At 39.9% G+C, this 12,703-nt stretch overlaps 1 protein-coding gene across 1 annotated transcript; it reads right to left on the bottom strand.

Annotated features, from left to right (window-relative positions):
- Nucleotides 1–2,172: 2,172 nt before the first annotated feature.
- LOC124262873 lies at nucleotides 2,173–4,830 on the bottom strand. The gene is made up of 4 exons (XM_046697457.1): nucleotides 4,647–4,830; nucleotides 3,596–3,630; nucleotides 2,824–3,079; nucleotides 2,173–2,414 (listed from the first exon to the last, which is right to left on the bottom strand). The coding sequence occupies exons 1-4, from the start codon at nucleotides 4,828–4,830 to the stop codon at nucleotides 2,200–2,202; spliced, it is 690 nt and encodes a 229-aa protein (XP_046553413.1). The 3' UTR covers nucleotides 2,173–2,199.
- Between the last annotated feature and the right edge of the window lie 7,873 nt (nucleotides 4,831–12,703).

Genomic DNA, 12,703 nt, shown 5'->3' with positions numbered 1-12,703 from the left:
CTACAAAACACGACACTTCTATGACAACAGTATCGTTTGTAAACCATTGCTCAACATTTCGATTTGTCATAACTAATATTATTAACACCAGTTAACTATACATACGTCTCCCACCCTTTGCGTGTGACATTTTTTACTGACTCCTATTTTATGACTTTGTTGTGGTCTGTTGATCGCCTCATTCATCGACTATCCACACTATTTTATCTCCATTTACATAACGCTTGGATCCATTCGCTACCAATAGGTTCTATTGACTTAGCACTGGCCGTCCGGTCACACAACACTAATGTACGGATACGTCCTGTGAAAGTCAGTGTTAAATAAGATGGAGAAGGTGATTATACAAGCCGTACAATAGTATCGAATGGGTCGAAGGTATTTTCATAATAGAATGACGAAACTGTTCGTAAGGTGTAAAAGAATGTTGAAACATGATGACAGCATCAGGAAGTATTCATATAACATAGTGTAGGCACAGCGAATATAATTGTTTCCCACTCACACACTGACCTCTTCAAACGAGACTTTAATTATCAGTCAATACTCGACCCTAACACGCATGAAAAGACAGCAGTGAGTGAGTATTTATTGATGCCACTGTCAAGCATTGCTACAGCTGGGATCCAGAAATGGATTAATGTATGCATCGTAGGAGTCTTGGTCTTCAGCCTGACGAGTGAATGGTCTTACCCCTTGACTACATCACTGATCCGAATAATGTGTGAATTTATCAAATAGTTTTACCTTGACATGACACACCGATCTTTACATATCATCACTGCAACTTCTTTTCCGCTGATGGTCTTTAATCGGGCACATGGGTATGCATTAGTCATCTTTACATTTCCCAAAGCAACGCAGCAGGGACTAAGTGATATTAAACAACATATTTGACACGAGAATGATAATCCGAGGAGAGTTTCTATGTAAATCATTCAACAATCGTTCCGATGGTACACGTTCCCAGCATCAACGCTGTGGGAAAATGACAATATCATTGTTGGTGGTACTTGTCAACGGGGTGATCAAGAATGTCTGAAACTTTAATCCCTGTATAGAAATATGATTATGTCGTCACCTTACGTGAGTATTCGGGAATATTTAACATGTGTTATTTTCAAAAGAAGAGGTGATTTGCTCGGCCTACCGTCGGGCGAGGTCTTTATTGTTCAGTCCGAAACGCCTACTCACACAATGAATGATCCACTTTGAACTGTAGAATGAACTATTCATTATCCTTCATGTGCATGTGATGTATAAACTGCAAAAGTAACTATTGTTCACCGTGCTTCATGTGCACGCATTGTATAAACTGCCAAGCAAACATACCATTGTTTATCATGCCTCATGTGCATACATTGTTAAACTGTCGGGCAAAAGAATCGAAAGAGAAATATTTCATGATGGCTAAACTTGAAACAAAAGGAAATAGCCATTCAGCCTGATGTATTTTATGTTGTTACAACGCTTTGAAATGGACCTTGAGATGGCGGTGTTTTAGCAACGTAATGTTTGTAATAGTTAAGTCAAATCTCAGATTCTTTTTCTTGAGAACACCGAATCTGTGATCGAGCGCTTATCCCCGGGTTGAGGTGCCAACCGCTGATCGAGAGCATACCTTTCGGGATCGAGACCATAACCCTTGGATCCAGAGTTTATCATTGTTATAGAGTGCTTTTGAGGTCGATTGTTTACCTATCATATCGAATGAAGATCTTGGATTGGGTGTCTGCCTATCGTATCATGTGCTTACCGTAGTCTGTTACTGTCGGATTAGAAACGAAGGCCATACATGCCCACAAGATGATGATTGTCATCTAGAATATTTTCAAATTATTCTTAAAATACAAACTGACAAGAACTTATTCAACCACCTATACATACATTTGTGATTCACTCATATAGTGTTGTAATTCAAACCCTGTAATATTTCTCACACACTCATAGGGCAACACTGTTTGCCTCCTCGAATGGAAGATAACACAAGGGCTTCTGATTTATTCCTGACTGAAGAGCTGAGAACAATTGCAGGAATATATGCGTTAACTCTATGTACAATAACGAGACACTAACACAGTACGTACTTATATACTTCTATTTACATATAATATACAATGATGTTTGCGAACGCGAGGTCCCCTGCAACATTCAGATACACCGACAGTAAAGCAGAAAGTTACATCCGGGGCCTTGGTGTCAGCATACTGTTTTATGCCGCGCAATTGATGGTCTTTGTGTGTCTGTGTCGTCCTGGATGAAAGCTGATTTGGATCGTTCAAGTTTAAACCCAATAGCAGTGACGGACGGGCGCTGGGGGAGTGGGCCTTTTTCCTCCCAGTACAGCGCCATCTGCAGCAAGTATTCCCGCCCGTGAGTGGCCATTTGCTTCACTTTCTCGTCATCGTTAGATTCTGAAATTAAATATTCATATAAATGTAAAAAGTCATAACCGATAAAAGAATTACTTAAGAACAATAATAGTTTGTGTTCAGTAAGACTTCTTCTATATCACGGCTATCTGTAAATTATTATTAAAGAACGGGCGTCTACACTGTCAAAGTGCATCTAAAGGTTAATTATAGCAATAAAACAATGCCTGTAAATATGAAAGCTTTTGAAAGTCCGACCAATGGGCCGTCCACGAAAACCGTCAACCAAGTCACCAATCCGACCGAAAATAGTCGCCTCCCACAATTAGGAAGTGCCGTTTCTAACCAAATGGAACACGTGCGGAACTGTCCCTTCAATACTACAGAACGTCCTTGAACTCTGAACATGGGCAATTCGTAAATACAAGGACGGGGTATGGACATCTGTTACCTTCTGCATCAATGATAGTGTCCATGTACTTCTTGTCCTTGTACAGCTCTTCCAGCAGCCGGCGTAGTCTGGCGTCGTCCATTGTCATCCTCTTGGGCGCCCGTATGCCTCTACAGTAGCTGGCATCTCTGTCGGTCAGGTGACCTGGTCGATCAGTGGATGTGTGTCCTCGAAGGAAGTTTAGGTAAGAGTGGAACTTTGGAGCTGATACTGTGTACGGGACCGTTGGCTTGCCGTTGCCAACCGGCCTTGGGCTCTGTAAGGAGGCGAGAAATTCTGACTTCAGCATGATAAACACCTTTTTACATCCTTTTCACGAATTTCCTTACTGATACGTTACGATATACGCCTCACAGTGTCCTTGAGAATATCCTATATGCAACATGTCTACTTCTTAATATCAATTATTTGGTTACTTAATCAGATAAACAAATGTCGCAGTTCAATAAGGGCCCTTCTGGCCCATTGGATCTTGAGACATTGACGAAATAAGCACATTGGTAATCTTAGAAAACGTTATGATATTTTCAGAACATTTACATACATGAATGGGATTTAGATTACAAACAGTTGCATGTTTTGGATCAGGTAAGGCTAACACTTTTGAGGAATTTTGGAGATTTGTTAGGTGTAATTTTTAAGTTATTTGAGTAAGTTTAGTAAGTGTTTTGTCAACATCTTTAGCAAATTCAGTGTTAGAAAGATAAACTAGCCCTCAGCTATTTGAACATGGCTATTTTCGAAACACAGTAAATGCTAGCAAACGACATACCAATCCATCATGGCCCCAGGCTTCACGGGTGTGGTCTGAGGATATAAATATGAACATTTTCATGCACAAAACAGTTAAAGTATTTTTTAAGTCTCCAGATTCATTTATAAGTGGCATTTATTTCAAAACGTGACAACTGCATGCAATCACTGCTTTACTAATTGCCGATCTAAATAACATCTCGTCACGTAATAACTGCATTTATTAGTATATCCTGTATCCTGTATTGCGTACTTCTGTATGATGCTAAAACAAATTGCTAAATACCTTTGGCGCTTGGAAAGTGACCAGTTTGTGGACCACGATTTTTCTGGGAGTCAGGGGCGATAGTCGGGAATGTCCTCCTATGTCACTCTCTCCATCCTTGGCGAATCGGAAAATGTAGACATAAATGTTGGAATGTATTGTCCACAAGAAGGCAAGAAATAATCTATTTGCAATATTTTGCCCACTTTTGGTTTATAGTTATGTTGTAGTTGGTATCCAGTACTGTTGATTCAGAACATGTCATTGTTGATAAGTGCTCGTTGGCTCTTTTTGTCAAATCAATGTATGGTATGACACACTAGATATTTATGGTACTTATATTTAGCCAAACGTTTATATGTTTTGATAGATAGGGTTTCAAATGGGCTACGTTCTCGACACATTGATGCTCTTTTCGAACATATATAGTGGAAAATACAACATTGTTACCTTCTAATATAGATATTAGCACAAACCGACAATATTCTCAAAATTAACAGGTTTAAATGCCAAAGAGTTTTTATGATATATTTCGAAGAACCTGAATAACTACATTACTATTGGTTCCGTTTCTTCAGTATACCATTGTATACTCTTCTTGCCTTACCTCATAGTCATTCTCTAGCTCCCAGGAATCTTCAGCTGCAATGTAGAAGAATATAGAATACTGTACCCATGTGTTAAACCAGACAGTGATTTTCGGTGTAAGGAGAGGACATTTTAACACCAGTCTACGTCATCTTCTTTAACATGTTGAATCTAAGAGTTGCATATAACGTCAGGATCACTGACAAATCCACCAGACCTGTCAATGCATCCACGATGTGTTTATCCTTTGCCAGGCCTTCTCTGTAGATGGCTGCTTTCTCGGGGTCCATTATAACTGGTCGTCTCTGACCCGGAAGTGACCCTTTGCCTACAACTTTCTTGATTGGTGCTAATTCTTTGCGTCTGCTAGTCTGAGTACCAGGGGCTTGTCTTTGTTTCATCTCCTCAACAAAGATGACACGGCCCTTCTGAAGAACACAACAGAAAGAGAAACTAACTGTTGCTTTCAAATTTCTAAAGAACAGATGTTGATTCGGCTTGTGATATGCAACATACGAACGTACTTGTAAATGTAAATTTCAGTGTTTTCATTATATTATGTAAACAATAATTTGAAACAAAATTATAAATAGATGTTGCTGGAGGAAAACACCCGTAGTGAGTCATCTGAATATGCATATCGGTCATTTTTTTAAATATGAATTTGAATTCGATGCAATATTTCAGCATTTCGTCATTTTTACATTAAGAATAACGTGCATATGCATCACATGTATTTGCGCATGTTCACAATCGGCGGTGTTGTTTTGGGATGTTACGTTTCTTTCAATGTTTGATCGGGATTCTGGGGAAATATATCCACAATACTTTATGTCAGAGTCAACTATGTGATTGTAACTTGTGTCCCGAAGTCATTTGGATGTTGTAACCCTGATGAAACAACCTGGGACCAAGAGCCGTATATAGTCCTCTTTGTAATGTTTGTAGAATAACACTGTGGGTACTACCTTTCTGGACTCGCTGAGTTTCATGGCTGATTTGACGTCTTTTGGCTGATCCTCCCCGAACAGCCTCTGAGTGAGGAGTTGACTCACCCTGGCTGTGACCTGCTTCCTGGTCTGGATGAAACAGGACAATAAGAAACACAGGTATGCACAGGTATGACAGGGAACATATTTTAAGGTACATAGAATGCTGGAAACAGCTAAACAAAGGATAGGTAACACTATATGTAACCGAAACGTACAAGGCAAAGTTTGACAAAAAATATAATTATAAAATTATATTTTATATATAATATAAGGCATCGCGCAACATACGCGTAAGTCAACAGTGCTAAAGACAATGTAATACATGAATACGTTTCAAATGACAAAAAACACTGAACATAATCGGTTTGCTTGAAGTAATTTAACAGATGGGGGTATATGAACAGGTTGCACAAATCACACCATCGACAATGTCGGAATATAGCATACGTGGGTTGATATGAACGACAACGGTTTATAATTAAAGTTTACTCTCGAAAGTGCCTGTACATGTCATGAAAATGTGTCTGTTAGAAATATGATACTGTAGGATTCAAACAAAATAGAAGACACTACCAATGTAATGAATCATTCATTATTATAGAGTCCTTAACCTGAGCAAGACCTAATTCAGTTCCGTGTATTACTCGATTTCTCCACATACTTGTCTAATGAACTCAGTGGTTACTATAATACATTTGTCAAACTAAATTATTTTTATACGGTTCCGCGGTTATTTAAAGAATTGACGTGAACCTTTTTCTTAGCCTACTGACCCCCAATGGTGATTGCTGATATCAAACGGATGGCAACAACGAATGTACGGTGTCACGAAAATTGAGAAGATTTGCATTACCTTGTCATCATCATCGTATTCTGTCTCAGATAGCCCGTCCTCCTTAAACTTCACCGATGCTTCATCCTTGCCCTAATATGAACACATTGACACAATGACCGAATAATTCACAATCGACATAAACATCTCAGGTAATCGTTAAAGTACCACATTCTACCGGAGTTAATCATCACCTTTGTAATATTTACCTTCTGTCTGACCTTGTCTTTGAGCCGGTTGATGGAATTCTTTCTCTTCGTTTCATCTTCAACAGTCACCTTCTGTGTTGATGTTTCCATCGCTGACGACTGGTGTAATTTGTGGACAGTGTTAATTCTTCACAGTGAAATAGATGAGTGAAACATTTCGCAATGATGGATGTTGAACATTTCACTTTTATGGCATATGTATACATGCTCAGTTGTAAGATGCATGTTTAACCTTTTCGCGAACACTTGTAATGACTCACCAGAGAGTGTCAGTAATCCATTTATATTATTTGTTACCACACTTCTCAGATTTAGGCCTACTGGACAGCGTTTCTGGAGATGATCGAGACTAGTTATTCTCTGACGTTAACTTTACATACAACATACTGCCTCTGCCTCTCACCTCCTCCTTACCATCGACTAGTGTTGGTATTCAGGATGAAGATGTTGAATTAACCGATTAATTAATACCATGTTTATGTCGACATACCTGTTCATCGTCGGCAGCCTCACTAACAAACTCTATGTCTTGGGATGCGGATTTCCCCTCTAACTCAGCCTCGAGTCGTTCCAATTCCTTCAAATAAAGACAGATAACATTCAAACGCTATCATTTGTAGACTCATACGCACATCTAAAAAGGAACGATAAAAGAAACTTACAAATATTTGTTCAGCTGTCTGTTTCGCTCTCTCCTCATCCCAGAATCCTTCGTCCTCCAGCACACCCTCAAGGCGCTTTTTCTTCATGTACTGTTCCATGTACTGGTCCCGCGCAGGGCCGTCCACATCTTTATCCTCCTCCTCCTCCTCCTCCTCATCCCTGAGCTCCTGCACCTTCTTCTGCTTGCGTCGAGCCAGTTTCTTGAAGTTGCCAGGCTTTGTGTTTCCTCGATGCTCCTCTCTTCCAGTTTTCTGTTCGTACATGAGTCTCGTGACGATAGGACCTTGGCGGGGTTGTGCCAGTTCAAGCTGTAAGGAAAGTCAGCAAAGCGAAAAATAGTATATTTGACATGGACTTTTGGTCAAAGCGTCAAAACGGATTCCTGGCTTCCATTCGTCCACGTTATCAATATCTGTCCCGGCAGAAACTTTTGATCATAGGTTAGCATACTAAATTGGCCCTGATAATATTTCTAGGTTGGCCAGCACCATAGCTCCATTCATGCTTGGTTAATGTTCAAGGTTCATCTCGGGTGACTCACAGAACTATTATTGATAACGGGGTTTATAAACTCACTCACTCTTATACTGCCCAGAAGTTATGCTGGCTGGCTTTCTAAATGTTGTTGATAAATACAGTTCTTCACTCTTAGAAAGATATTTACAACTACCATCATGTCATCCCTCTCCTTCTTCCGGCGAAGTCTCGCGTGGTGTATCTCTGCTCTGACGGGATCAACCTCCCATGATTCAATGCTTTCTTCAGAGCATGTGGACCAATAGTCACTCTCAACCAACTCCTTCACCTAGGTATATAGATGTTTGCAAATGTTATAAAAAACGAAAATAATGTATGACATCACAGATATATTGTTTGCAAATATACATACACAGAAATGTACAGGTATAAATGCGCAACGTGTTTCTTCCATAATTATATTAAGCAGAAATTATTCCTGTTGTACTGGCGGTGTACCTTCTTTCCATTTGGAAGTTTCCTCTCTTTGATGTACTTCCTCGTCTTCTTCTCCCGTCTCTTCTTCACCTGCCTGCCGTCCTCAGTTACTGTGTAGATCTGGTAAAGGTATGTATATAGAGCATAAGTCGTTGAAGAGGAATTGTCCTTCTATACATTGTAACGGTGGAGAAGATGTCAATGATCACCTAACCTGGGACAAATGGCGACACATGTTCACACACAGTCTCATCTCATTTAATACCCAAAACAAATACCTGAATTTACCTACCGTTTCATCACCAGAATCATCTGAGTCCATCGGTATTTCTTCCTGAAAGATACATTGAATATTATGTTACAACAATATCTTAAATTCAAAGTTGTACAACCGTAAACGTTTAAATTTTCGTTTACGATAAATTGAGGCATACCTCTCGAATAAGGTTGCCCTTTTCATCGTAGATCTTTCTGAACTTCTTTCCTAATTTCTTGGGTGTCGTAGGTCTTTTCTTCCTGATGATGGGCTTGTCATCTGTTTCCTCCAAAGTGGTGTTGGACTGTGTGCTGTAGCAGGAGTCGGAGTCGGAGACGCTGTCCAGGTCACTGACGGGGAGGCCTCCTGCAACACCACACGTGTCTCGAGCGATGCAATTATTGACGGTCTGACGTTACTCCACGTATACGTATCACACTTGTCATGAACTACATGCTCATACGCCAATGACAAATGTACATTTTACAATAATACCTTGTCTGAAAGTCAGTACATGGTACCTGATAATACTGTTATATCTTTAGCATTCAAGGGCGCCTCAATGTGCAGTTCTATGGAGACGCGTCAAATGAATGATTAGATGCACAGATTAAACGTGTATCATTAAGTGAGAAACTGGTGAGTAGACAGATAACTGTATCTATAAGGTGAAAATCTGGTCAGTGTAGATACATTCTTCTACTGGAGAGAACCTGGGGTGTAAGCACATATTTGCTGTCCTGAGTGATGCTTTGACACACAACTGTCTTGTTCATGTGAGAATATAGCTTGTAAAAATGTGCGTGTGTTGTTTAGGTCAGAATCTTGAGGTTTAGACATATACGTGCATTAGTAAGTGAGGATCCATAGAATGTAGACATATGCGTGTACTTAGATAATGAATGCAGACATTATATTTGTATCCATTAGAATTAGGACAGTATAAATATAATACTCCATTGACTGAATCGGGACTGTCGTCTTATTGTATTGTAAGGGAAACATGTAGAATATTTCCTTGCACTGGTTAAGTGGGAATCTAGAGCGTGCATATATCTACATGTCTAGGTTCAGGGGAACCTATAGGTTCGCTGATTAGCTGGAAATCTGGACAATATCGACATCTACATTTACTGAAACGTATCAAGGATGAGTCGATATTTACTTGTGTTGGATAAGTAGAACAGAAGGGCGGAGAAGATCTATATTTGTGTAAGATAGGTATGTAAACAATGTCAACATACACATGTTGGTTAAATGGGGCTCTCGGGAGCATACACCTCAACTCGAGTTGTTTCGTAGAGAACCTAGACAGTGTACACGTACTTCGTATTCTATCCTGTCTCTCAAGTCTCCGTCTTCGTCTCTCTTCTCTCCTCTGCGCTCGTCTCTCCAACCTTTTCTTCTCTTTTTCTCTCTTCTTTCTCCTCTTACAGATGATGATTATGACGATGACAGCGATGATGATAGTGATGACGATAATCGCCACCACAGCCCCGATAATCGACAGGACTGTGGCACTAAGTGCACCATCTTCAGGTACAACAGCTGCAACATTGCATATCACACTGCAGCATCACTTCATAACCAAAATACACTAACAACCATCTCGCATAAATACGATAGTTAACATATAAGATTAAACAATAAATATTATGGAAAGAATATCCAAATATATCCGGGTTAGATTCGAGTGGATAAAGGAGACATATTCCTCCCCTGAGATGTATAGATAGATTAACGCTTGGAAACTTCACAAAACACCCTTTCTTGTAGTCAAATGAAGATTGCAAGTTAAATATGCTCAGAAAGCCACTGAGATTACCCGTGTTCCTGGTAAAGCACTCACAGTCACAGTCGTTACATCGAGTCTGCACACTTGTTTCTGATTATTGATCAGGATACTTACGACAGGTTTCTGAAAAGAAAACAATGATAATACAACTATCTGGTTTAAATTCGGAATAAAGACATGAAAATTGACTTGATAATCTCTCCATTCGACAATTACATTTAGCATTCCGTAGCACAATCAAGGTGTTGATGTTATACTACACCAATGTCTCATGTCTCCTCAGGTAAGCTTGTCTGATGTGTACTGATTATGTTCTGACATTACAAAAAAAAATAACTGCTGTCACATGTATTATTATTACGAACGTGGCACTAGCACTTTACCTTTTCCAAATGTAAAGGCTTCACCCCCTGTTGCAGAAGTGGATGACTGATTCTCGTCGCATTGCAGAGGTCTTTGTGAGAAGCTGATAGTAGATGCAGATGTAGATTCCTTCACAACCTAAACAAATCCATGTCGACATTACATATGTGTGAGGCACTACACCATTGGCGTTCAGTCATCAGCTCTATCTGTCGCCAGCAAATCATGTGTACACTTGAGTAAAACAGCAGACATGTAGGATTTACGATACCTGAGCTCACAAAGAAACAGAGATCTTGAATAAAATAGGATACATGTATATTTTTTCAGAGATTTGTCCTTATTCGACATTATAGTGTCACTGCCGGAGAGTGAGTGAATGAGTGATTTTAGTTTGACGAGTTTAATCGAGTCTCGTGTTGTTGGAGGAAAACTCGAGAGGATATATATATGTCGGACTCAGATTTTGAATGTACCATAAAAAGGATAAATCGGGATGGCGACTCAGACGGTTTTTCCCCCTGCCCCGTCAAATGGGAGGAGAGATTGTAATCAGGAAACTTCGTTCAGTCTCTACAAGCAAGGTTAGTGATGGAGTTACATGCGAATGAGGCGTTTTGCTATATCCTTTTCAGTTTGAAGGTTTTCTAGCACATACATAGTATTACGATGCACTTACAATGCATATAAATCTCTGTGTCAGATCCGGGTTGATGAGGGTGACGTAGGACCGGCTGTTGGTAGTGTCTGTTCTGTTCAGCAAACACCTCACCGGACTTGTTGCTGGGACAACAAGGAAACGTAGATGTTAATTCTCATGTTTCACCAAAAGTTGATGATAATTTTGCACCAGTGAGTCCCCATTTAGTATTATTACAGTGAAACAAAAGAAACTCGCGGCGAACCATCTTTGCCTACAATTTTAGTGTCAACAATTTCAACACTGGACATGAGTTTCTTTTGATCTATTGTTTTAAGTTTACACAAATAGCAAAAAAGCGTCGGGTGTCATGATCGTGAATAAAGAATATTCGCAGTTCCGTGAATAATAATGATCTTAGATAACATCCTCATGTCGAAGACAGAAAGCAATTTGAAGTAGAGTTTATTATATTTCGGTAACTGGAAGGAATTCCCATACTTTGTTTCACGAAGCAGCGCATGTCACGGAATATGAAACAGTAAACTTACACGCGAATTGTCACTACAAACAGCTAATAACCCGCTCCAAATTTGTGAAACAGGTCTCATACAATGAAACCTAGTATACCTACATGTATTTATACCTACCGTAGTATAAGGGTGCGGCGCAGCCGGTGCAGCTGCAGGTGGTGCTGTCGCCCTTCTGCACTGACGTCGTGCTGCTGCAGCCGGTCAGTGACGCTGGACATGCAGTGGTCGGGCTGATGACCGTCAGTAGACCTTGCAGCTCCCCCGGGCAGGCCACGCCCACACTGCCGAGGACAGCTGTTGACGGGATCAGGTAAATGAGGGTAGCATCTGTGTATTGTTGTAACTAATATGAAATATTACCTAACTTTGCACATGTACTGGCATGTGAAATATTCGGCTGTAAAAGCTGACATTGTACAAACACCGAAATATTAGTCGATATTTTGTTCTTTGTAGAACTTCATACCAGCATGAGTGTAATGTGAGCATTGTCTGTCCACGTAGCGTCGAGTTTCCATTCATATATTGTCACCAATATATTGCCTTTTGCCCCATATGGAATCTGATGTAGCATAATGACTTGTCCGTAATGTAATACATTGTTAGTAAGAATCACTTTTAGAAATTGAGAAATATCACTTAAATATCTGGAGGTATCTGAATCTCTTAACGTGAATGTTACGTAAGTGGTCCTATACTTCTTCCCTGGATGAGGAGTCACATCCTTCTGAATACTTGTCAGACTAATGGATTGTAAGAGGAAGCAGGGCCCGGGTAAAAAGATAGTACACGGAACTGTGAATCAAATGGTCAATCATTACCAATCATTGCCTGTTTGATTACCAATATTACACCGCAATTCCAGGTAGTTTTCACAAAGTCTACCCCAAGGCCGATGATGACACCACACCTCAGAGCACAATCCTCTTTCACTTCTCCTTACGACAGATTTATGATTTCAATACCAACGAAGACTTTGAGACAATAGGAACGGTTTATACTACCTTCATTGACAAAGACATGGTATCTGTGTTCAG

Source organism: Haliotis rubra, unplaced genomic scaffold (genome assembly GCF_003918875.1).
Source record: "Haliotis rubra isolate DU_JTF1 unplaced genomic scaffold, ASM391887v1 Scf86, whole genome shotgun sequence".
Classification (NCBI taxonomy): Eukaryota; Metazoa; Mollusca; class Gastropoda; order Lepetellida; family Haliotidae; genus Haliotis; species Haliotis rubra.
This window is presented reverse-complemented; position numbering and strand designations above follow the sequence as displayed.

Bases quoted from the DNA above. Each gene is read 5' to 3' on its own strand.
- LOC124262873 (XM_046697457.1), bottom strand. From the start codon at position 4,830: ATGAAACAAAGACAAGCCCCTGGTACTCAGACTAGCAGACGCAAAGAA. The intron at 3,631-4,646 runs GTCTGGTGGATT...TTATATCCTCAG, and splicing joins CATCGTGGATGCATTGACAG to ACCACACCCGTGAAGCCTGG. The intron at 3,080-3,595 runs GTATGTCGTTTG...GCCTCCTTACAG, and splicing joins CCTGGGGCCATGATGGATTG to AGCCCAAGGCCGGTTGGCAA.